Source organism: Pseudochaenichthys georgianus, chromosome 6, assembly GCF_902827115.2.
Source record: "Pseudochaenichthys georgianus chromosome 6, fPseGeo1.2, whole genome shotgun sequence".
Taxonomy (NCBI): Eukaryota; Metazoa; Chordata; class Actinopteri; order Perciformes; family Channichthyidae; genus Pseudochaenichthys; species Pseudochaenichthys georgianus.
In genome coordinates this window covers 18961817-18988823 of record NC_047508.1, presented here as the reverse complement: position 1 = coordinate 18988823, position 27007 = coordinate 18961817, and the positions used below count along the sequence as shown (strand labels likewise).

Sequence of the window (27007 nt, the reverse complement as noted above, 5' to 3'; positions counted from 1 at the left end):
ATCGAATCTATATACAAACAAGAAAGGAAGAGGAAAACAAAAAAAGAGCAATCAAAAGAGTTATTCTTTAAACACACAAGCTCCGATAGTGTCTTATGACATACTGTGGTTTTGTATCAGTTGGAACGAACAAGAGAAGCTGGTCATATTCAACTATCGGTTATTATTCTCTTCTCTCAGACGTTACATTTGGGGAAGACAATAGCACGCACGCACGCGCACGCACGCACGCGCACGCACGCACACACACGCACGCACGCACGCACGCGCGCACACACACACACACACACACACACACACACACACACACACACACACACACACACACACACACACACACACACACACACACACACACACACACACACACACACACACCTGTACACATTCTTGGCCACAAAACTCAAACTCTGTATTTCTACCATGGTTATATCCTGTGTCCTGGTATCAGTACTAAACACACAGCTCTGATTCTACATTACTTATTAGCCAAAACCTCATCAGCCCAGAGTGACTTGCTGACATGTAGCCTTTCAGTTTGTTTACCGCACAGCTAAACATTAAACACTTTGCATCATTGCTCAAACCTTCATCATTCTCTCAACTACAAAGATAAACCTCAATCATTAACTCCTGATACTGTCGGAATATCTTTACAATTACAGCAGTCCTGCATCACACCGGGTCTAATCAGGTTGTACTTCAACATGAAATATGTTAATGTTTAAACAACATGTTAGACACAACATTAAGCTGCAATTAGTGATTGTTCTCATTATTGTTTGAACTTTCACCAACATCTTCGATTTCATCAACCAATTATATAGTATTTGGATTGTGGAAAAATATCATATATTTATTTCCTGTGACATCTTCAGATGTTTTGTTTTCTGCGCACCGGTCCATACCGCAAAGATAATTAATCATTTTAGTTTCAAAAAATGACTCAACTATTAAAATATAGATTATTTTTCGGAAATGTGTACATTGTTTATTCCCTTAGGATCTAAATAAAATATCATGAATATGGTACAAGGTTGTGTGCATTAGCTTTTGTTTTATGTATCTGATAAATTATAATGAACAGTGTATATCTGTTGTACTTATTTCTTATATTCAGAATTATAGTGACAAGATATTGTTTAACACTAGAACCACCAACGGGTACATACCCGCAGCTGTTTTTTGATTGTATGTAACTTTTTTTCAATAACATATTAAAGTCTCTCAGTCCATGACTTTTCATGAAAGTGTGTTATGTAGCACCCTCTGTTGTTAACAATTGTCAATATGAAGTCAGATTGAAAAAATCGGCAAAAAAAATGCCATGTATACATATCTGCCAGCGGGTATTATTTACCTCATAGAAAATGCAGCGTAAACATGACGTGTTGCGATAGCAACGCCTTTTGTCTACTGCGGTTCCTTATAGATAGAGAGAGAGAGATTGATAGATGGATAGAGAGAGAGAGATAGAAAGATAGATAATTATAGATAGTGTAACATCTTGGAGAATACAAGATCTTGGATGACTGAGCTCACGTTGAGGACATAATGCATGTGTGCAGGTTACGTGCCAGTTGAATAAAGATGGACACTCGGAATGAGAGAAGTAGTCTGCGTCGTCTGTTTATGTAGACAATTATGTCCATAGAACAGAACATTACAGATAGATCGATAGATAGTTATAGATAGATAGAAAGATTTGTACCTAAACAAAACACAAGTCCAACACCAAGCGTTTAAATCAGCACTCTTAGTGATATTTTATACTTCATGCTATCTGCACAAACTATATCATATGGAAATCTGAGAGTCCACAGATTCTATTGGTATAAGTTTCATCACTGTGCGATCAAAACTCACTGTTCTGTGTGATAAAGAAAAGAACATTGTACCTTGAAAATCAATAGTGGGTACATTTGACCCGTTGGCGGTTTTAGGTATACAGCGACCTCTGGCGGTTCTAGTGTTAAAGAAAGATTTATTGTTATTAATTATTCATGGTAATAAGAGTAAATTGGAGTTAGACATCTTATAAAGAATAGAGCATATTAAGATAGGCCTTACAACCCAGAGATGGGGACTCGAGTCTGCGACTCGGACTCGAGTCGCACTTAAGTCACGCACACAGAGACTTGAGACTTGACTTGGACTCGTGACCAAAAGACTTCAGACTCGACTTGGACTCGTGTGTTGGGACTCGTGAACAATCATTGTGTTTTCTATTTTTGACGTATTAAAGGTGGGGTAGGTACATTTGAGAGAAACCGGCTCGAGATCGCTAGAATTTGAAAATACACAACCGGAGATAATCTGCTAGAGGCTGCTACTTCCTTATAGAGCCCGCCTCCTCCAACACACACGAACGCGCACATGACCAATGAGGGCACGAGATAAGTTTGTGCCCAGATGGAAGGCTGACAGGCAGGCAGGCCATCCAGTTACTTTAGCCGGGCTCATTACGCAGACGTGCGTACTGTTACTACCTCGTAGTAACACCATGGCGACCGGCGGCACACCTGCGGCTGTACCGCTTGTAATTAGGTTCAACTACAAAAACTTCGAACAAAACGCCGGCGGCACCAACAAAAGGAGCGCACACTGCAAAGTCTGCAATATCAAAATCAAGGATGCTGGCGCAACAACGTCGGATTTCATCAGGCACTTGAAAAGTCACCCGGAGAGGTCAGTCACATTAACGCATGGACGGTTAGCAAACATGTTTAGCTCAGCATCAGCTATGTAATGTTAACTTAGCTTGCTACTAGCTTTGTAACTGAATATTTGAAAAGATTAGTGAATTGCTTGTCACACTTGTTTGAGTTGAGTGGCGTTGACATCCAACTCTTGACATGACATAAAAAAGGTCGGTAACGTTAATCATTACGTTCCGCTGCCACCATCTACTGGCTAACGTTAAACGTAGAAAAATACATAGTTACATACATAAATACATCTGTGGATTTATAGGCAGGTTACAGGTTTATTGTTGACCACGTAGCGTTAATGTTACAGGTTTATCAGGTTACCATGACACTGGCTTTGAGTGAGAGGATAGAGGAATATGTTTATTAATAGTAGACTTAAAAGATGTCATTAGAGACCCAGTGTATAATAACACAGTAAATGCTTTGAATTTCTTAGATATAGCTGTGCAGTATTCTTAACAGACTGGATAGCAGCAGACAATAGAAGGCTTATTACAACCAGAAGAGACATGAGACTTTTATTTTTTTAGAGACTTGAGACTTGACTTGGACTCGTGACCAAAGACTTGAGACTTGATCAAGTCTCACCCCACAAAGACTTGAGACTTGACTTGGACTCGTGACCAAAGACTTGAGACTTGACTTGGACTTGCAAAAAAAGACTTGTGAACATCTCTGTTACAACCTAGCAACTCAAACATTCGTCAGCCCAGGAAGCCAGGGGAAAAAAAGGAAAGGTTCATTTTGCTCTGAGGTTGACCTTTTCACTCACCCGTCCCTGGAAAGAGGCGTATACTAACTTTTCTTTTTCTGTTAACAATATTGACCCTACCCTTCCTTTCATTCCTCTGGGACTCTTTTCTCCTTTATGAAGTACAGCGGTGCCATCCCAGCATTGTACAAGGAGTTTAAGGGGTCAGTGCTTTGAGGATCTGGTGAAGCCAGGGTGTTTAGTGTCCGACAATATTAGTTTAACCGAGTGCAATTATAACAAACATTTAATTGAAATATAATATATTTTAGAAAAGGCAGTATTTGGTTCTAAAAATAAATATTAACAAAACGACAGATTATTAAAAAAAAAGCACATTAACAGGAGGAACAGTATGAGGAAGTATAGGCCTACAACAAAACTGTACTTCTGCAGTTTATGTGGGGTGTAAGTGTGGCTGAGCTTCACACTAACGCCCTGTCAGATAAAGTGGAACTGGGGAAAATGTCTCACTTTATGTAATTTAGTGACACATATGTTATATTTCCCCCAATAGTAAGGCAAGGCAAGGCAAGTTTATTTATATAGCACCTTTCAACACAAGGCAATTCAAGGTGCTTTACAAAAATGAAAGACATTCAGACAAAGGCATTTAAAAACAGTCATAGGAGTAGAGTTTGTTTTTAGAAATAAAAGAGAATCTCTAGACTTTAGTTGTTAAACTTCTAATCTAACAAATCTGAACTGGGCAAACTATGTCTGCTGATAAAGATCATGTGATGTAATCAAAAGCTTCAGAATAACTAGTAAAATGACCTTGTAGTGCATTTATTTCCGCCACTGCTGCTGTGGTTGAAAATTAAATCTGAACCTCAACAACAGAAACATGTAGGCCTACTATTTATTTATAAAGCACTACAAAAAATGTAGTTTGTGTAGTGAAATACATTTTCATTTAATGGGAGGACAAACTTAAACATTACATCAATTTAAGGATAGAACTTTAACTGTTTCTTGCTCCAGATACAGTATAAAACAGCTCACTGTCAGAAAAAATAAACTTTCTCGATCTATGCATGAATCTCATGTTTTCAATCAAATGTTCTTTTTAAACGGACCTCGGAGGGTGTAAATTCTCTGAACTATGATTCCCAAATGCTTTATTTCCCTTGGCGCTCTTCCTAAGTATCACTTATTTTCCTCCTTACTAAATAAACAAAACAACTTCTCAAGCCATTATGCCTTGGCACTGACTCAGAGAGCAGAAATAGCTCAAACCCAAACTCCCATTTGGGATATACTGCCCTAGAAATACTTAAGTTCACATAATGGACGTCTTTTCTTGTATGCATATCTACTGGGACTCAGCTCCACCCATCTGTACATGCTGTAACACTCAGTCTCTTAAATCAGAATCTTAGAATCACTTAATTACTGGGCAAATGCGTACGTATAATCAAAAGGAATATTCACTTATTATCATATGGAAGCCAATAAATACAAATAATAATTTGTCAGTTTGTTAGAACATGCAGTGGAACATCTCAAATGAAATAAGATCTCCAGCATTACTTATTCTAAAACAATAATCCCACTTGAGGAGCACTTCTTTATTTTCATTGTGAAAACGCTCTTGGCTTCGACTCAGCCAATGACCCTTTTTCCCTGTGTACTGTCTTTGCCCTTTGACTGGGCCTGTCTGCATAGGGAGGAGGAGGAAATGGCTGTACTGACCACTATATAAACATTACATCAACCCTAAAGGCAGCCTGCCTGCCACTCTCTGATTCCCTTTAATTCCCAGTAGTCTGCATTTGCTGCTGATAACAACCTGGTTCCTTCCTCCATAATAACACTCAAGACTCAAAAACAATCAAGAAATCACATTAAAAGATGTTGGGTCAGGCATTAGCCTATTTAACCATAGCGCATTATAATCAGATACATTATTTAAAAAATTGAAAATATAAGAACAATTCTTTATTAATGCTCTTAATAGAAAGTGGATTCAAGAAAGTGGTGGAATTTCTTGCTACACAAATTATGTTATTTGGCAAAACCAAAACATGTAGGTGTCTTGATGATTAGCAACATAAAACAGTATAGAGAAAAATAAATGGATAAATGCTAAAAAGTTGATGATTGTTTTCCCCCTTGATTTTTTACTGTCCTTTTTACTTTTTGTAGTAGCTCTTTTCAACTGTCTAGTCGCAAATGACTGTTTGTTTTTGTATTATTTTATTCATTTGCAGCGTTTGTGTGTCAACATCTTGGGTCCTCAACTTGATTTTATTGTTGTGTGAAAGACATTTATTTCCATCATCCGTGGCGGTCCTGTGTTTTCTACACCTAGTCATATACAATATAAAACCCCTGTAAATATTTAAATATTGTATATTTGTAATTTTTTCTATATTATAATTTCTTTACATGGGGAGATATTCACAATATTTCAAAGCAAATATGTTGTTTCTGTGTTTTCAGCTTTCCACTTTAAGCTTATACTTCAGCTGTCAACACAAACATTAATTATTTATGATTGTGAGATTTTGGGGAAATTGAGACTCTCACTTTCTTCTAATAAATTGGCAACTTGTTTTCTATTTAAAGTGTGTTGCCTTAGTAGCTTATAAGAATCCCACCCATTGTTTCTGTTCTAACATAACTTCCTGTCACTTCCTGCACCCACCCAGAGACCCCTGATAAGAGATATGAACAACCTCTTAAGCCCCACGGACCCAGTTCCGGGGCCGAAATTGCGTGATTTGCAGGAAACAACGTCTAAGGAACCTTAATATGTAATAAACTATGAATATTTTATATCCATATAACGGAAAAAACACAATGCTAACACTGACCCTCTGAATTAGCCCAGAGCGAAAAATGCTAACCTATTACTGCACCGAAAATCACTCCTAGCTCCCTTATTACTTATCCTTGGTGCACATCCAACACATCGTTTATGATCGTAAAGACACAGAATCTAACGGTGCCCACCTCAACACTGAAAGATACAAACTCGCAACGTTATCAACAAAAACGTACATCAAAACATATGGCGCTAGGTAGCCACAACCGATAACATGGCTTATCTTGGTCAAAACTGGTCTTCAATGGCATTAAAACGATAAAAACGATGCTGTAGTTAATCCATAGGTTAATATCCAATGTGACTGTGTCCCCTTTGAAATGTTCTGATAATCTATAAGCAATAAAACTGCGTTTCCGTTTCTAGAAGTCAGAGCAGGGATATTCCTTCGCTCTGCAACAAGATTGCATGTGCAGAGATGCCAGCTTTTTTTTAACATGAGAGTCTAAAGAGGCTTCTCAATTCTTAAATTTCCCCTCCTCGACTCCCCTCCTAGAGACTTAGTCCCGCCCACAGGAGATGCGAGCGGAGGACCGTGGAGGGGAACCGAGGAGAGAGGAGGGGAAGCAGCAGACGTTTAAAGAAATGAGAACTCCTCTCCTCTGAGTGGTCATTTTAAAGCAACGTCCGTTCATTATTACGTGGCAACAGCTGCATCAGCTGTCGAGTGTTTTGTCATAGCGCTGTATTTTATAATCTCTGTTAGATCAGCTGAACATTGTTCCCCCACATATTTACTTTGAATTCATTGAGAGTGCGGTATAATGAGACAATAACAGGCTACAGATGCGGACACACACACACAAATATATTTATATAAATATATACAATTTAAAGTATGAGAGCACTCTCATAATAACGTAACACAATCAGAGACTGGATATATCCCCCCCCCCCCCTCTCTCTGGTCGCTGAAATGGGGAATTGAAATTACGGGCCAAAAGTTGTATTAACAAGTATTAAAAGTAATCAGAGGACACCAAACCAACTGAGACCCGTCTGTCCGCCGCTTCTACGCACTGTACAACACACACCTACACACTGTACCACACACACACCTACAGCTCCTAAAGCATAATCAGGCTACAGCCGTTGTGTATTTTATTATGTGAAGCACTAAATGGTTTTAGAAAAATATCGACTCTTTGTTTGTAGATATCTACTAAACTAAAGCAAATAAAGAGAGTAGGTCTGTTATACTGAGTGATATATATTTTACACACTGCTCTGCTTTCTGCACGGACCTCACAGCTGTTCTCTCTGGAAACATCGCGACGCGATGAAAGCAGTTTCTAAAATAATATCCAGAGGATGCATGCAGAGCTGTCATTGGCTGAGATAAGTCCGGCCGTGCGTCACGCCTCCACCGTTCCAGAAAATGCATCCACGGAGGAGCCGTGGAGGAACCATCAGTGTATCCTCGGTTAGAGCTCCTCCAGAGAGCCTCCTCGACGCTCGATCCTCGGTCCTCGGTGTGCATTTAGAGAAATGAGATGTCCTTCAAAATGGCGAGCTGAAATTCATTTCCGGGTCACTACCGGAGGACCGAGCAGTCGAGGAGGGGAAATTTGAGTATTGAGAAGCCTCTTATGGGACGATTTCCCTTCGATTCTATTGGCTCTATCGGTCAGGAAGAGATGTCACATGTCAAAATCGAGCAAGGGGGGCCAGAGATAGGTCAAATGGCCCCAGAAGAGGTTTTTGTTTGCTAAATCTGTCTAAAAAGGTCAAATATAACTTGTTTTGCATCAATCTTGATAGAGGGTACTTATTATATGTTGTACTTTGGATTCCTAAAGCTTTTAGTCTAGTAACCCATCATCCAAGGTTAGTTTTCACTATAAGTACAACATATTTTTTGGACGGACACTATAATTTAGTTTTTTACCATGTTCAATCTAAATTTTCTTTAAAATAAAAAACATCTATATTGATTCTGACTTTTCTACATCCAACTCACAGGTTTATCATTACTTTGAGAAAAAAGATTATTAATTTAACCCTTTTAGAAGGGAAGATATGGTCATTTGTTCTGGGAATGTCATTTTCGAGCCTGAAACCTGAAAAACAGGCTTGGGGCCTTAAGGACGGGGGCAACAGGCTTTTTTTTCGCGAAACTGTGTCTCAGGGCTTCTTAACATTTAACAACCTATTCATGTGTCATACCCACTTTAAGGTAGGTAATTCACTTCAGAAACACTTATATTCCATGGAATGCTCTTAACATCTCGATAGCAATGAATACATGAAATGCTTTGACAATAAATGTGTGTTGCACGGTGTACCGATACTTGAAAGGTACCGCGATATCCTGCTGTTAAAAACGTTACGATTCCTCCATTTCATTAGTATCGGTACTTTAAGAATGACGGGGAAAAGTACTCCGGTGAGAAAGCGCCGTTTTAATAAGAGCCGTGTGTGTTCAGCGCTCTGCTTCCACTCCCTGCACTGCAGCCTTGCCTGCAGTCCCGCCCCTATCAAGCACGTTCTAAGTCCCTCCCCTCTCTCGTGCACGCGGCCACGCGCTAGCTGCCAGAGCATGTGAGAAAACGAGAAGCATGGCTGCAAGTGGGAGTGCAACTGTCGCTGCACCTCGGCTTGTTGACAAAAAAGACGCCAGAAGCGAAATTTGGAAGTATTTTAGCTATATCTCTGACAGCGAGGGCAAGCCTACGGACACCACGAGGCCTGTCTGTAAGACATGTTTTAGATCCCTGCAAACCAAGGGAGCCAACACATCAAACTTGGCTAAGTACCTCACCAACCGGCATCCAGACAGGTTAGCGAATGTGATAGATACTGTAACATAATTACATCATGCTCAAGCCCATGCCCTCAAATCTAAGTCAAACCAGTGTAATTTATTTTGTGACAAACGAGGCAATTAATGGCAATGATAACTGTCTAATATGGCAATCTTTTTAGCTAACTTACCAATGTGGCTAACATCTGCAATATACATTTTGTCAATAATTATTTATATTACTGTCCTATTACATGTTAATAAAATATAAAAAAAATTATATTTTATAAAACAAAAAAGTTGTTTGAGCTGATGCATAATTTTATTTAATACGAATTCTTGTCATTTATTTTGTTTATTGTTCTCATTGTTTAAAAGTTTGTGTTATGGTTCTGGTGTGAAATAAAGCACAATAATTACATTTAAGACTGTTTCCCTTTTTTTAAGAAAAGTATCGAAAAAGAATCGGAATCGCAATTCTTGACTTGGTATCGGTATCGAAACCAAAATGTTGGTATCGTGACAACACTATATACAACAAAATATTTAATCTGTGGAAGCCGTAGTACTGCAAAAAGCACGACCAATCATCTGAGCCGGCCCGGCTTAAATAACTGGATGGCCTACCTGCCTGTCAGCCTTCCATCTCGAACACAAACTTATCTCTTGCCCTCATTGGTCATGTGCGCGTTCGTGTGTGTTGGAGGAGGGGCTCTGTAAGGAAGTCTGAAGGAAGGGGCAGATTTTTTCCGGCTGCACACTCAAGCTGGTTTCTTCATTCTTACCTACCCTACCTTTAACAACAGACAACTTAGCTTTACGGGACCAAAACGGCAAATAGGTCTTACCTGTTTTCTGATCAAAAGTTGTGTTCAATGGCATTAAAACGCATAAAAACGCTGCTGAAGGTTAATCTCTGTGTCACTTTGAAATGATTACTGATAATTAGGGCTGTCAGTCGATTAAAATATTTAATCGCGATTAATCGCATGATTGTCCATAGTTAATCGCGATTAATCGCAAATTAATCGCACATTTTTTATCTGTTCTAAATGTACCTTAGAGGAATATTTTTCAAGTTTTTAATACTCTTATCAACATATGAGTGGACAAATATGCTTTATGCTAATGTTTATTATCATTTGAACAATGACAAATATTCTCATGCATATTAAACACAACAACCTCTGAATATTACAAATATTCGCCTCAATTCAACCTGGAACCTCTCTCATACAATACAAATGGGGGGGGGGGGGGTGTGTGTGTGTGTGTGTGTGTGAGGTTGTTGGAGCTATGTGCAACTCAAGGCATATGCTCGAACGGGAGCTGCCTGGACGCTGCAATCATGTTGCTGCAATCATGAGTGTGCTGACTTTTCGTCCAATGTCCCGCTGTCTGCTTCCTGCATCAAGTCAAGTGCTCGGCGCAGTTGTGTGGATAGGGTGCTCCTCTGTTTTCATTTAAACAGCTCCTTATATCCGTTAGCGCAGCTAGCTAGCACCATATGCTAACAACAACAATAGCCGCGTTCACACTGCGGTACGGTAATGCACGTAAGGTCTCTCTCTCGCTCGCTCGGGCCACACACACCCTCCCGGTCCTCCCGATGGCCAGTCGGTGCCTGCCGGTGAGCGTGGAAGTGTGGTCTGCCACAAGCAGGCGGCAGGAGCGGGGCTGTCAGCTCTGAAACTACGGGGCGGCCGAGGAAAAAAATACACATGCGTTAATCGCGTTCAAATAATTCGTTAACTTGACAGCCCTACTGATAATCCATCATGACATTTATGTCAATAACCAGAGTTTTCATATAGAGTGTACGAGAGCTACAACCCAGATTCAGGTTTTGGGCATGCTGGCTGTGCATCCTCTCATTCACCAATGGTAATGTTAGATGGATTTAGGAACTTCCCCTCGAAGCTATGGTTCAAAAGTGGTGTCAATCACCAAAATCGACTGATGGGTTCCAGAGATATGGCAAATACACCAAAATGACCCCAGAAGGGTCACATTGCACTTGTTTGGCATAAATCTTGATACAGGGTACTTGTTATATGTTATAGTTTGGATTCTTAAAGCTTTCTGTCTACTATCCCATCATTCAAGGGTGGTTTTCACCAGGGGCGGACTGGGACTAATCCGATCAGCCCACATCGTCCGACCGGCCCACTTCGGTACCAAAGTATCGGGTTTCAATCTGAATTTACTTTAAAATACAAACATCTATATTGATTCTGACTTGTCTACATCCGACTCACAGGTGTATCATTGCTTTGAGAAAAAATATTATTAATTTACCCCTTTTAAAAGTGACGATATAGTAATTTGTTCTGGGAATGTCATTTTCGAGCCTGAGACCTGAAAAACGGGCTTGGGGCTCAACAGGTCAAATAAAGGAAGACAAGAATTGCACAACATAGACTAATAAATCAACAATTGTCTCACCTAAACAAGTATTTTTTCTTAAAGCGTGCCTTTGGGTTTGCTTTCAATTATCAAGATAAAGGTTTTACAAATCTTACATTTCCCAAAATAATGTTCTCCAATATAATCACTGTTGTGCTAGTTACTTAAAACCAGTAACTAGTTACCATTACTAGTTACTTTACTGATTACTTACACCAAAAAGTAATGCGTTACTGTGAAAAGAAACGTTTTAGTTACTTAAAAAAAGGGCTCCCATTAATGCCCTTATAGCCTTCATTTCAGTACTGTTATTGCATTGGAGAATAATACAATCTGTTGATCAACTTGACATGCATTATATGCAATCTGGATAGCATCGGTATTAGCTGGCTTTCCATTTTTGTATATTCTTTCTCCAGGTAGTTGGAAAAAGTTTTCCGTTCCATATGCCGTGTGCCGCCCGGACATGCTTTCATGCTAACTAGCTCCCTGAAAGCAGGTGACTCCACTGTAGCAATAGCCTGCATGTGTTCTACAACATACCGTGCGACGGCTTTATCGACTTTTCCCTGGCTAGCAGTCCCTTGGCTAAAATCCAGCCGCTGTTGCTTACGTGCAGGTGGAGGTGGAGTGGCGTTGGATGAGTCTGGGTCTGTGCCGGTCTTAGTTACTAGCTTCGTCCCAGCATGTTGTTTCTGCAGATGTTTTAAGAGATTTGAATGACTGGTTTGGGCAGTAGATAGGCTCTTTGACCCGCCAGGACACAACTTACATTTAACTAAAACGTTCTTTTCTTTGTGCTCGACAAAAGTGAAATAGTGAGAATATCTCCAGGTGGAGAAACTAGACTTGAGCTCCGCCGCCGCCATGATAGTCTTGTTAGTAAACAACACAAACACGCCCACAGCCCGTCTCCGCATGTGACACAGGAAGTATCTAAGTACATTTACTCAAGTACTGTACTTAAGTACAGTTCTCATCTCTGTTCGCCTGGCTGTTGACTTTATAAAAAAACTAACGCAGTAACGGAGTAACGCACCATGTAGTAACGGTAACTGAGTTACTGAATTTAAAAAGTAATGCGTTAGAGTACTAGTTACTGCCAAAAATAACGGCGTTACAGTAACGCGTTACTTTGTAGCGTTACTACTAGTACGTTAGTCCCAACACTGAATATAATGTACATTTAAAAGTTTGTATTGTAGGTTACATTCAGTCTAGGAGGGTCCAAAATGTGTCATGAACATTGCTTAGAACTTTATCACCCACTGACTATACAGATGTATTCACAAGGCCAGAAGAACCCATTAGCTTGGACTTCTCCTACACTAAAAGCACTACCACTTAAAGGGTCAGTCAATTATAAAACATTTTCTCCTTTACCTATAGTGATAAGTACTTCTCTTTCAATAGTTTATACTGTATTCATGTACAAAAATGACTCCTATAATCCCATATATTTGGATATTTAGAACACATATGTATAACCAACTTAGAATAAAGTTGTATTCAGAATATGCTGGTAATAATACTACCCTATAAAGCATTGACATCTGCAGTGAGTAAGAAAAAACAAGTTGGTAGTGATCATTTAAATACACTTTTTATTGTTTTGCTGTAATGGATCAACTGTGGATTTTTTATTCTGCATGCAAATGATCTTTTTTAGAAGTCTGCGTTTTATATATTTGTATTCTGTATACAGTAGTATATAATATAGCATTTGAGAGTTATAGCTTTTATATGTGAACACGAATAGCGCAAAACTCCACAAGATAAATTAAATGTGTGTCCCTCTGTGGAATACAATAGGAACGTGAATCATAAAAATGTGTCTCCAGGTACAGTATCAGCCTCCCACACTTCGGTCCTTTTGTTGCTATCGCAGGCCACATCAGTGGCTATGGAAATGAGTGACGCAGTATTTACTGTTCCCAGCGCTGTGCATAGTGTGGAGATACCCATCTGAGTACAATGCACTTGCCAAAAGAGCTTCCTCTTGCTGCTGCTGAGATGTGCATGCATGTATACGAACCAACACCCACAGATGAGAAATAGAGGGCTGGGCCATTACACTGATCATAGAAGTGTGATCAGTGTGTTGTTTGAAATGTGTTAAAGTGGAGTGTGGAGCGTGGGGTGTGATGTGTGCTCTGTGAGGATGAAAGAGGAGATAAATCATTCTGTGGGATTTGTATTAGACTGGCTTTGTGCTTTATTAAAGGGTGTAATTACCCCCTTTAAATGATCAAATAAACTGTGGCTATATATGTATTTTCCCTTTTTGGATGTAGGCTTTAAAGAACAATGTATGCTGGGATAGGAACATGCCATGTGACCCTGGAGAACATGATCTGGTGCTTTGAGGAATTTAACAAAAAAAGTAAAAATGTCAACCACCTTTTGGCACTACAGAAAACAGTCAGGGAAAATCCAAATTAATTAGGTTGCAACCGCTGGGAACCATGAACATCTGTATAAAATGTCATGATAATGCATCCAACAGTTAAGATTTCTAAGTCTGAACCAACTGCTAAACCAACAGAATGACATTGCCATTGTGGTGTACTGTTGATTGAACCCAGAGTAAAAAAAGTCCCTTTAGTAAGATAACAGTAAGGTTTTAGTAACAGCAGCGTTTCCCTCTCCCTGCTGCTCGCACACACACACACACACACACACACACACACACACACACACACACACACACACACACACACACACACACACACACACACACACACACACACACACACACACACACACACACACACACACACACACACACACACACACACACACACACACACACACACACACACACACACACACACACACACACACACACACACACACACACAATGATGCGATGATGCAACTCCTTTATCAGGAAAATACAAGTATCGTCTTGAGACTCAGTACCTGCAGATCTCTAGGACATCCCTAATCCATACATGTAAACTAAACACCTCTACATTGTAATTCCTAGAGCTTAGCTAACTGGGTGCATTTAGTCAAACTTGTTTTTTAGAACCAGACATTTATACAGCTGCCACAGACAGCTTGTTATTTGTTCACTTTGTACTAACGGGGCATTACAAATCTTACTTGAACATCTCCAGCACTCCATCTGTTCAATACATTGAAAGACAAGTGGAACAAGAAGAAATTGTACTTTTGTATCCCCACTGCAGCCTTGCTCGGAGGCTTCTGGTAGAAAGATAGCTATCTGCTGACAATAAGGCCTTTGAGGCCGAGAGTAGAGCCTGTGTCTCATTTACATGGATTGGGGAACTGTGACTCTTTGTAATTCATTTTGTACAGGCTGAGCTTCCAGTCGAAACCTTGGTTGATGGCAGCATGCTTGGGGATGTTAATTTAAAACTGGGCTGTCTTGATACAGTCAGAGGAGGGATGGGAGTGGGCGGGGGGTGCAGCATTCCACAAAGGAGGACTTGTGACTTTTGCACTTTAGATCAATAATTGGATGCAAGTTTTCTTGAAAGCTTCATTGAGTAAAATACATTTTGGATAAAGATACTTGAAGTAATGAAGTCATCACACATCACTCACATTTTATAGTAGTGTAAGGCATTAGAATAGCAGCTAGCCAGAAAGAAAGTGTTTCACAGTCCAAAGCCACAGACGGGCCAGTTCTTGTAAGTGTTAGAGAGCACGTCACATTTCCTTGTTCCAAGATGTCTGGACTGATAGCAACATCACTGTTCTCTCACTTCTGCATGCTGTCAGGAGTCCACAGACAGAGCAAGAGGGAGAAACACTGCAGTATAACAATGCAGTGCATTGAAACAGAGAAAGGTTCCATAATCATGCAAAGCTTTGACTTTGCATGCAATGTCTTTAGACTATGCCAACAAACAGTACATTTGTTGCATATTTGTAATCCTATATCAAACAGATGCTTACTACTGAAAGGATTGGTGTATTTAAGTACACATTTTGTTTATTGTATATATATTTTTTCATTTAGTGAAAAAACACTTGTATATCTAACTCTGATGATTCCCATTGAGACAGTGTTCATATAGAATACAATACGAATAATATTTAATGTGTTATATATCTGACAAATTACTTCAATCAGTAACTAATTTAAACGTACTAGAAAAAATTGTTGACACACAATTAATATCATGAATTTAATTTTCAATACATATTATATGCATTGTAGGCACTACCCTTCGTCCTTCTGCCCAGGGGTTTTAAAAATGTTTACCTTGTACAATAAATAAAAGTTTGTCGTTTTCTTCAGAGATCTTGAAAACTCCTGTGATCAATGGGGAATTGAACAAGTGATTGCAATTCTACTGTACAACACCACTGTGGAAGAAAACAATTCAGACTATTTCACAATTCAGGAAAGTAATACATGTGATGTTTGCTGACTTATTTGGACTCAAAGACACATTTTTGTGTTTTAAAGTTAAATTATAGATGCTGGGACATAGAAACAATTTTTTTTTTTTGTCTCAGCATCATGTATACATCTGGACATGGTGAACAGAGTTGGCATAATGAGAAACAACTGACAGTCATCACGGTGTTGACAAGTGTCAAAGTCCAACATTTACTTATAAGGTAAAAGTCTAAAATTCTATTTTAAGGGGAACTGAAATGTAAACCTAGATACAAAGTAAATAAAACAGAACACCTGACCAAAAATATTAACTTTAAACAGGTAGATAACGTGACGATTGTGACGTAGGGATAAGGGGATTATTAATGGGAGCTTGTTTAGTGTGGAAAATGTCAACATGCAAAAATGACCTTTCAGGGAAACAAAGTATTTCCCTTTTTTCTACAATAACTTCCTTTGTTCTTTAAGCCACTATGTCTCCAAGCCAAATGTCACATCTGATCAATTTTCAAGATTATATAATGACCTGCATGATGACCAAAATGCATTATACCGTTTTTTAAAGCAAACATATGCTGATGTCTCTAAATGGCTTAGCTATTACGTATATTTAGTAATTAAGTCATGATCTGCAACTCGTCCTCAATGACTAGTTTCCATTACCGTAGATGGGCACAAAGGTACAACGCCCCACCACAACAGTCACTTCCTAATTTCTGTAAGTGCTCACGAACCCTCGGACCCAGAATAAAAATGTAAAGAACTATGAAGAAGTGAATGGAAAATAGCAGGGCAGTGAAAAGTAGAAGGAAAGGGCAAAATTGACAAAGAAAAATAAAAGAAAACAATATGTTTTTGTCCCACGGAACCTTAGGTTTTGTGTTATTCTTAGTGGCCATCATCCTCAACAACTGAAAGATGCTATCTCATAATGCCTCTCTGTTTATTATCCTTATATATCATCCTTGAGGGCTGATTCTAAGTGTCCAAAAGCTGTCATATGATCAGGCATATCATCTTTAATTTCATCATAAGACTAGATGTTGGAATAGCAGCAGGATTTGTTTCTAAACAAGAAAGTCCTGTCTTCCGTATGTCTTAAATTAGAATTATATTCTAAATTACTTCTGAGCCCAACTTTGACTTGTGATGTTTTACGGATTCTTTTTCTAATATTTATTAGCAATCCCTAAAAAATGGGTAGTTATAAGACACAGTAGAAATGTTCTTGATTGCTAAAGCACACAGTTAAAGCCATCTTGTGGTAGTGGAAAGTTCACATTTGCATGTGTATCCGTGTAGCCTTTGTTCATTTCTGCTTAGCATGTGTGCTTTTCATAGAAGTTGATTAAGTCCACATCCCATTGCATCTTTACTTCCTCATTTAAACAAACAATTATTTAGGCTTTCACTGTAAAACAGTAAATAACTACATTTAGGAAACAATAACACATTTTTTGTTTTGATACAGGGATCCTTATTAGATTTTTCGGGAACTTAAACTTCTCTTTTGCTTGATAAACAAGAACTGTTTCAATACTTTGAATAGGATCATACTCACATTTAAATCCCTACTGAAAGGGAACTAAATATTAACGGTGTCAGTTTTAATGCAATGACAAATGGATAATAACATTATATGTAACTGAGAGTTAGATTTCATTGATTTCATTTCTTAATTATAAGGGCATAAGTTATAAAATGTACGTGTGTATTTAGATATAATTTGTTTCTGAAAGTCAACCTCACAGTTTGTATAGAAATGAATAAGCTTCATTGAATAATGTAAAGACATTCAAAGCTATAACTAGTACACCAACAGCAGTGAAAGGTAAATAGGTGTATTGTCAGCGCCTACAGCACCACTTCCTCTTTAGAGAGAGGACAGGCAGACTGCACAGGCTCCAAGTATTTCTTCAGCAAAAAGTGCTTTGGTCTTTTTTCTAGTGAAGAAAGTAAAAATTGGTAATGCTCTATAGAAAAAAATTCTTGAATATTTTTAAAAGAGCTTGCACCATTCTACACCCCAAATTGATGGTGGTGTCAATACTGATCTTATTTAGGGGATATTGGCTGATCGTGGTAAAGTGAAAGTTAGAGGTGGAAAGTAACAACATTTGACATACTTGTACTTTACTTGAGTATTTTAATTTGAGGTTACGGTATACTTCAACTCCACGTCATTTTTTAGGCTAATATTGTACGTTTTACTCATTTGTGGTATGAAATGACATGAAAGCACTAGGCCTAACCACAAATTATTAGAATGACCTTTTATATGAACTTTTCTAAAGGTTACATATCTTGTAATTATTCAAATATTCATGAAGCCAAATTCAGTTTTCAAATTGAGATTGCACACCTTTCTGTTTGTAGTGGACTCCATCACAATGTAGAGTAGTACCAATTAACTGGTGAGTTAGTGTGAGATGCATGAGTGACATGGACAATGAGCTGCACCTCATTCCATTCCTGAACCCTTTGTGTTGGCCGCACACATCCTCACATGCCATTCTCAACCTCTCTCACCCTTTCTCTCCCTCTCGCTCTCTCCAGAAAGACCAGTGGGACAAGGACAGGTGGGTCTGCTTAATGCCTCAAACGTACTGTTAAGCTTTGTTCAAATGTACTGACATGTGCAATCCTGAATAAATAACTGACCAAAACAAAGACTCCCAATTCAAAGCATCTCATTAGAGTGCTCAACTTAATCCTGACAAAATAGTGCTGAAAAATGCATATATTTCCACAAGTATCGAACATTGTAAGACTTAATATATGTTCTTTGGTCCTTCTAATAAATAACCACTCCATTGTTCAAACTCTCCATGTGAAGGTCGATATGAATTACTTGCTGACATACATTTGAATCCAATTAAAACTCTCAAAGGACCATTCTTCTCCTTATAGTAAGCTATGACATATGCTTTTTAAGAAGAAATTGTTTTATTATTCCTGAACTTTTTTTCCCACTAACTGATGACTAGAGAATTAAATCTCCTCACAGCACAGCAGCTACCTGCGCAACAGGTGCAGTCTCACCTGTGTGATAAAAAACTGATCTTCATCATGCAAACAAAGCTCCCCGTTGTCAAGAACAAAACAACACCACCTGGTTCAATTCTGAGCAAAATGTAAATGAATGAAAGCCTTCTTCTTACCTTGGGGAGAGCGCAGAAGAAAAACAGAATCCAAAGAAAGTCGCGGGAGGAGCGCAGCAGTGGCTTCATGATGCCGCAGCTTTGGGGGGAAAAACTTTCAAGAAACTTTTCTAGAAGTTTAGGGCTTTCATGTCCAAACTGCCTGTATGGCTTGAAAAAACTCTCTCCGTCAAACTATCGCTACATCAGGAGAATTAAAAGTCAGAAGAAGGAACTTTCTCTTCTCGCTGTTAACGGGGAGGAGCGGCGGCCAGTGCGCGTCACTCCGGGAAGTTTTGGTGAAGTGTGCCACTGTATCTCCGCCGATGTGTCACAGCTCCCACAGCCCGAGCTGAAGGGCTGCCCGGTCATGCAAAGATGAGAAAGAGTCACCCCGCATTCTTGCCATTTTTGGCCAGGCAGGGTGGAGGAATGCATCCGAGAGTTCCCTTTATTAATGCCACACAAAGCAGAGCTGCCAAGACAAATGTTTGTTTGGAAACTTTCTTAAGTTACAAACAAGTGTGGCCACTGACTTTACATAAGCAGGGGTGTAGCAAGGCATCATGGGCTTTGCAGCATGGTAAACAGACCTCGAGCTTTGCTATTCACAATCAAGATAAACATCTGTAAATCTATAGGGGGAAATTCGCTGAGCATAACAAACCAGTTATTTGAACGTTAGGAAAATTGTTATTTGTTTATCAAATGTTTAAATAAAAGGAGATGATTGTCACATATTTCAAGAACACAAGGTGGTGACTAATGGGAGTTATTAACAATCTAAATCCCAAATATATTACATTTAAAATGATAAAACAACCGGCAACTAGAGAAAGTTTTGCATTTTTGCTTGATAAACGTTCTGAAATTTGAAATGTGTCTGACTGCATCTTAAAAGTTGCCGTTTATGTTCGTAATTGGTTAGCTAACTTTATCCACTGATAAGCTACTATCCAAACTACTACTTAGTTTTGCTAAAATAAATGTAATTACTTTTCAAAAGAATAATACGCAATGAGTAATTGATCACAGTTTTAAAGTTACTTCCCCGACACTCTTTTTTACTTTTACGATGAAAGTAAATGAACTTTCAGGAAACTGTCAATGTTTAATCAGAAATGATAAGTGATAACACTTGTTTACAAAGCCTTTATATTTAGCAGTTAATAAAAACAGCAGCCTTAGATGACAAGTCTTTCACAACTATACTTTAATTTAGTTGCTCATCTGTAATTGCTACTGATCTTGTCCAGTATTTTAGAAGGGTGAATGTTAACCTGTAGTGTCATGTTTCTAAACTTCCTCAATAAGTTATTAAATAAAATATGGAAGTGTGCATAATACAGGCTAGTCATGCAAAGTTTATTTATAGAGCATTTGTTATCAGTTTGGTAACAGAGCGTTGTACAGGAAACAGACAGCTCTTGTGCATGGCTAGCCATGCAAAAACAGCAGACAATCCACCTTCTGACACTATGTAGATAAAAAAGTATACATTTAAAAGGTAGGGTAGGTAAGAATGGAGAAACCAGCTCGAGTGCGCTAGAATTTGAAAGTACGCAGCCGAAAAACATCTGCCTCTTCCTTCAGACTTCCTTACAGAGCCCCTCCTCCAACACACACGAACGCGCACATGACCAATGAGGGCACGAGATAAGTTTGTGCAGGAGATGGAAGGCTGACAGGCAGGTAGGCCATCCAGTTACTTTAGCCGGGCCGGCTCAGATGATTGGTCGTGCTTTTTACAGCGCCACGGCTTCCACAGATGCATTTTTTGTATGTATTTATTGTCAAAGCATTTAATGCATTCATTGCTATCGGGATGTTAAGAGCATTCCATGGAATATAACAAAAAGTGTTTCTGAAGTGAATTACCTACCCCACCTTTAAAGAAATATGACTAAACATTAATATCTGAAAAACAAAACTCTGATCGAGTATACGTAAGTAATTAAAAGTATAGGACTGTTATTATTATGTTTCCTTCATCTCCAGTGTTTAAATCATGTTCAAAGCTTTAAATCTTCAATCTTGGTTCAGAAAACCAATTATACAAGTATTTCTGATTCACCATTACACATGAATTGAAAAATAAATACTGTATGGAGGACCTGGGAATCAAACCACTAACCTTGTGATTAGAAGCCAACCAGCTCTACCTGCATCAGCTTTCAGCTACCCACTTCAAATTATATCAGTCCATTAAATGGCCCATATCAGTTCATTCCCACTCTGGTGTTTCAGATGGAGCTGATAACAGTGGAAAACAGGTGCTCCTGTTCACATGTTGTGTCCTTGGAAATTGAACCCCAAATTGGTGTTGTATTGTGTACAAATGTACAAGAAGGTCTTTCTGTACGACTAAAACGTGAATCAAATTTGGACGGAAACTATAATTTACATTTTTTTCCTATGTTCAATCTGAATTTACTTTAAAATAAAAACATCTATATTGATTCTGACTTGTCTACATCCAACTCACAGGTTTATCATTGCTTTGAGAAAAAAGATTATTAATTTACCCCTTTTAGAAGTGAAGATATTGTCATGATTCTTGTGTTGTGTCACGTTTTTAGTTTTGTGTGTCTGGGAGTGGGTGTTTTGCTTTTCTCCTTGTCATGTTTACCTCCCTGTGTATTGTCTGGTCTTTTTTCCCTGTGTTTTCCTGTCTGTCGTTAGTTTCCCTGGTGTGTCTAATTTCCTGATTGTTCCCACCTATGTCTTGTTACCCTGTGTTTAAATTCCCCTGTCTCCCAGTGTTCAGTGTCAGTTCATTTTTGTCTATGGTCATGGTCAGGTCTATGCTCCTTGTCTTTTGCCTTGGTCAGGCCTATGCTCTTTTGTAAATCATGAAAAGTTTTGTTCCTCACCACGTGAGCGATTTTCTTTTTTGTTCTCATTTTTTGTCATCTCATCCTGAGATTAGTTAGTGACCACTTTTTGCTGTATTTTTGGAAAATAAAGTATCCTACCAATACTTTACCTCTGTCTCCCGGGTCGTGCAATTGGGTCCTACCTCCTAAGTGCCTGAGTTCTTATCAGATATAGTCATTTGTTCTGAATGTCATTTTCGAGCCTGAAAGCTGAAAAACAGGCTCAGGGCTTAACTTGGTAAAATACTTGTTTTGCAACGCTAAAGATGTGCTGTGCAGAGTGGGGGGATTTGACCTTTAAATAGTACACTTGATGCCGAAGCTGCCACTGCTTTGTGACAGGCAGTTTCATAACGGATGTTGCAAGAGGCCTGATGATGATGATGATGATGGCAAATGGAGATGATATGAACTGGTCACCGTGACCTACCATTCCCAATAAATGATGTAAACCCTAGGGATTGTCGCAGCATGTTTGTCTGTGCTGTCGTTACCATACTGTATATAGAATATATGTTTTTTCCGTGTTTGTCAAATGTTTGTGTCCTGCCATATCCTCAGTATGCAGACATTTTAGGAATGTTATGTCATCTGCATGAGAATTATAATGCAACAGCATGGAGGTGGAAGAAGTACTCAGATCTTGTACTTGAGTAAAAGTACCAGAGTGTAGGAATACTCTGTTAAAAGTCCTGCAATCAAGATGTTACCAATAAGTATTAGCATCTAAATATACTTAATGTACCAAAAGTACTGATTCAAATTGGTCCCTTTCAGAATAATAATTATTGATGCATTAAAGTGTTATAAAAGCTGGTAAAGGTGGAGCGAATTTTAATTACTTTGTATGCTGCAGGCAGGGTAGCTTGGGAAATGTACTCCAGGTGGAACTAAAATCTTTTTAAAGTGTAAAAGTACACGATTTAGGAGTAGAAGCACAAAGTAGCATAACATGGAAATACTCAAGTAAAGTACATCCATCCATCCATCCATCTTCTCCCGCTTATCCGTGGTCGGGTCGCGGGGGTAGCAGTTCCAGCAGAGAGCCCCAAACTTTCTTTTCCCTGGCGATATCAACCAGCTCTGACTGGGGGATCCCAAGGCGCTCCCAGGCCAGCGAAGAGATATAATCCCTCCACCTGGTCCTAGGTCTACCCCTTGGTCTCTTCCCAGCTGGACGTGCCTGGAACACCTCCCTAGGGAGGCGCCCAGGTGGCATCCTAACTAGGTGCCCGAACCTAGTAAAGTACAAGTATATCAAAATTGTACTTAAGCACAGTACTTGTGTAAATGTACTTACCCAGCGGGGAACGTTCTCACAACTTTGGCTACATTACCTACAGGTTCTAATAATGTTTTAAAGAAACGTTTTGATCTGATGTTCAAAGAACCTTTTTAGGATGTTTATTATTTCAAATAATATTCCTATAAGGTTTAAGGTTAACTAAGACATAACGTTTTAACTGCAACATTCAGAGGATGTTTTGAGGATGTTATTGAGACCTGAGATGACAGAAAGTGTTTTATAAAATGTTCCTTTAATGTGATATGTTAACAAAGGTGGAACGTTTTGCCTGCAACATTCTAAGGATGTGTTTTGGACGTTTGAACATTAAAGATGTTCTTTATAAAACGTTCCCTCAATGTAACATGATAACAAATGAAGAACATTCTCCAAGCAACATTCTGAAACTGTTTTCAGGAGGTTATTCTTTTTTTATAAAACGTTCCTGTGATGGGAAATATTAACATGGTCATGGTCAACGTCAGATTTATTTCTATAGGGCTTTAAAAAACAAACTTGTTGCATTTGTTTGAAAAGGATGTTTTAAGAAATTTGATGTCACCATATTTTTCTTTTGAAAAAAACAAACAAGCACGTAATTCATGATAAGCTGATATTGCATGTTTGCAGTGGCATGTTTGAGTTCCCAGCTAGATATTTTTGGTTCACAAAAAATTCTGAGAATGTTACCATTCATTGTTCTAGGAATGTTTTCAGCGGGACGTTTTATTTTGGTTCCCAGAATGTTCTCCTGAAAGGTAGGATAACGTTCTTTAAAAACATTCTTGAAATGCTTGGTGATAACCTTCTTAAAGGAATGGTCCACTCATTAGATAATTAATCAAAACTTCAGTATTTAGTGAAACGTTATGTTTAAACCATACCCTGAAGAAATCAGCGATATTCCCCGGTAAATAATGATTTTATAGCTCTTTTTTATCAAGACCTGTATATTCCGTCTGGCCGCCGCCATGTTTGCCATTTTCAGTAGTCACGTGATGGTCGTGACGTCATCCATGCGTTCACTTTGTCAACACACGGAAACATGGTCGAGTATTTCAGTTCGGACTCGTCAGCAGAGGAACAAGTTTTGACCAATGTGAAGAGATTGGATGGGGGAATTCAGCCATACATATCAGTATGACAATACGACACCCTCTGTCCTAAGACCCTCACATCGTACAAGGAAAAACTTCCGAAGAAAACCCACAGTTTAAAGGGAACATGGGAGAAACCTCAGGGAGAGCAACAGAGGAGGGATCCCTCTCCCAGGACGGACAGACGTGCAATAGATGCCGTGTATAAATTGAAAAGATAATACATTTGCAACATAGGTAGTCCAAATGTTTGAAAATGCATGTGTGTATAATGGGAAGATGATATAAGATACTATATGTATGCATGTAGTACCACCCTTGCTAGCGATTCCCTCTCTAGTTTAGCATACTCAGCTTCGTTGTCCCTGGCCATAGAATCACGATTTTATGGGGCCGGAAAAACTGGGGGGAAATACACACTAGCCGGTACTACGCTATATGGAAAGGCCACCAAAAACTGTCCTGGCCTGGACGTTAAAACGGGGCTAGCCGCTGCAATGGAAATGCGCTATAACATACCTTATTCTTACTCCGAGCACTACTTCTGCTCCTCCGTCGCTTCACACTTGCAGAGGGCGATTTCTCTACTGGCCGAACTGGTGTCCTGGTCGGTGATGACACCAGAAAGACCGATGGTACTGCATCTCAATTGAGTAATGGTTGTTCTTTAAATCCCATGTTATGTTTGATCATACTCTCAGAGTAGTCGTCCGGAAATGTGAAATGTTCGCTGCATACATGAGCCTGTAAATCTCTCGGTTCGGGCCGGCCACATTTCGCTAGCCACTGCCTCCGAATGTACTTCTTATGCTTACCTTTTGGCAACAGATGGAACCGAGCATTCCGTGGATTGTTCCTATCCGAATTATGGCAATATTTCGCGATACAGTGAGGCATATTTGAAGAGAGAAACTACAGTAAATAACATGGAGATCAACGTGTCTTCGAAAACCAAACGCATGGATTACGTCACGTCCGGGAAATGGCGGCGCCCACAGTGTTGATGTTATTTCGGTATATAATCAGTTTAAAATCACTGATAATGTCATCGGATTAAAAAAAAAAAAAGAGAGACTGGCAGAGACTGGTCTGTTTTATCGGATGATAATTTTTTAAAAATGAGTGTCATGAGCATACCATTCCTTTAAGATGTTTTTGATAACATTGTTAGAACATTATGACCTACTGTTCTTAAAACTTTTTCAGCGGGACTTTTTGGTTTGGTTCCCAGAATGTTCTCCTGAAAGGTAGGATAACGTTCTCTAAAAACATTCTGGCAACATAAAAAAATCTAACTTGCAGCTGAAAACGTTTTAAGAATAGTAGGGCATAATGTTCTAACAATGTTATCAAAAACATTAAAAAAGGTTATTACCAAACATTTGAAGAATGTTTTTAGAGAACGTTATCCTACCTTTCAGAAGAACATTCTGGGAACCAAAAGAAAACTTCCTGCTGAAAACATTCCAAGAACAGTGAATGGTAACATTCTCAGAATGTTTTTAGAACCAAACATTTCTAGCTGGGTAGTTATTTCCCACCTCTGCTTTTTTTCTCCCCTGATTACAATGTCAACTGTGTCTGATTCTGTCTCAATGTGAGTTATTCTGTAAGTGCTCTAACACTGACAATTATGGCAATATGATGTCCACTGTGATTAACTAAGTAGTGTGTACCTAAAACACTATAGAAGTTGAGAGTTTGACACTTCTCATTTGTTATTGTCACCATCTTGGCTCCATAGAGAGAGATCAGCAGCAGTTGTGATTCCACCGGTAAACACATGACTACTCAAATGTAAGTTAAACATACAAAAGTTTTCCATTAAGTACCATAGGGTGTATTTAGCTATCTGTATTGATTTAAGTACCACAAACGCTAACGCTAGCTTCAAAATTCACACACAACTAAAGACATAGGTATAAAGTGTACTTCATAAAAGGAAAAGTACTGATGAAGGTCTCCAAATTGATATATTTTGTTTTTGCATGGTCAACATCAAGAAGATAACTGTTAAATACTGGCCTTGTTGTGGAAGTGGGTGTGTTTGTACCGCAAAGAACGCCTGTGTTCTTTACAAGTGCACAAGGCTATTTCAAAATCTATTGTAGCTGTAAAATGTTCTTCACAACGTCCCTTTACACCACTGCTCTTTTTATTTTGTCTCCATTTTGAGCCACAAAGCATATTCAGTATGTTAAACTGGATGATAAGACATGTCATTTATAAACGTTTCCTCCTTTCACTGGAGAGGCAGAATAAGTTTTGCAAGATTTTGTGAAATAACTTTATGTACAACATACTAGTTATCTATGATTCACATTTCAGTAATATATTTACATTACATTACATTACATTGCATTTAGCTGACGCTTTTATCCAAAGCGACTTACAATAAGTACATTCGACCAGGAAGACACAACCTTGAAGAAAACAGAATCATATAAGAACATCAGGTTTCAAAGAGCCAATCGTTTCAAGTGCTACTCAACTGGCTTTAGATAAGCCAGTCCTTTGTTAGTATATAAGTGCTCTGTTAGCAGTTCTTTGTTAGTCATTCTATCGCTCGAAGTGGAGTCGAAAGAGATGAGTTTTCAGTCTGCGCCGGAAGGTGTGTAAGCTTTCTGCGGTCCTGATTTCAATGGGGAGCTCATTCCACCATTTTGGATAGCAAACCCACGTGTTTTTGCTGATGGGAACTTGGGTCCCCCTCGCAGCGAGGGTGCAGCGAGCTGTTTGGTTGATGCAGAGCGTAGAGCACGTGCTGGGGTGTACGGTTTAACCATGTCC

The 27007-nt window shown here is 38.9% G+C and overlaps 1 protein-coding gene across 2 annotated transcripts in view; it reads right to left on the bottom strand.

The window, feature by feature from the left end:
* ptprjb.2 (protein tyrosine phosphatase receptor type Jb, tandem duplicate 2) overlaps positions 1–19221 on the bottom strand; it is a 37275-nt gene extending 18054 nt beyond the window's left edge. For both annotated transcript variants that reach the window (XR_011643447.1, XM_034084864.1), the window contains exon 1: positions 18981–19221. Coding sequence is in view for 1 of the 2 variants with exons in the window: in XM_034084864.1 (XP_033940755.1) it covers positions 18981–19049 (69 nt within the window). In the remaining variant the exon portion in view is untranslated. The remainder of the gene's footprint in view (positions 1–18980) is intronic.
* Positions 19222–27007: the final 7786 nt, after the last annotated feature.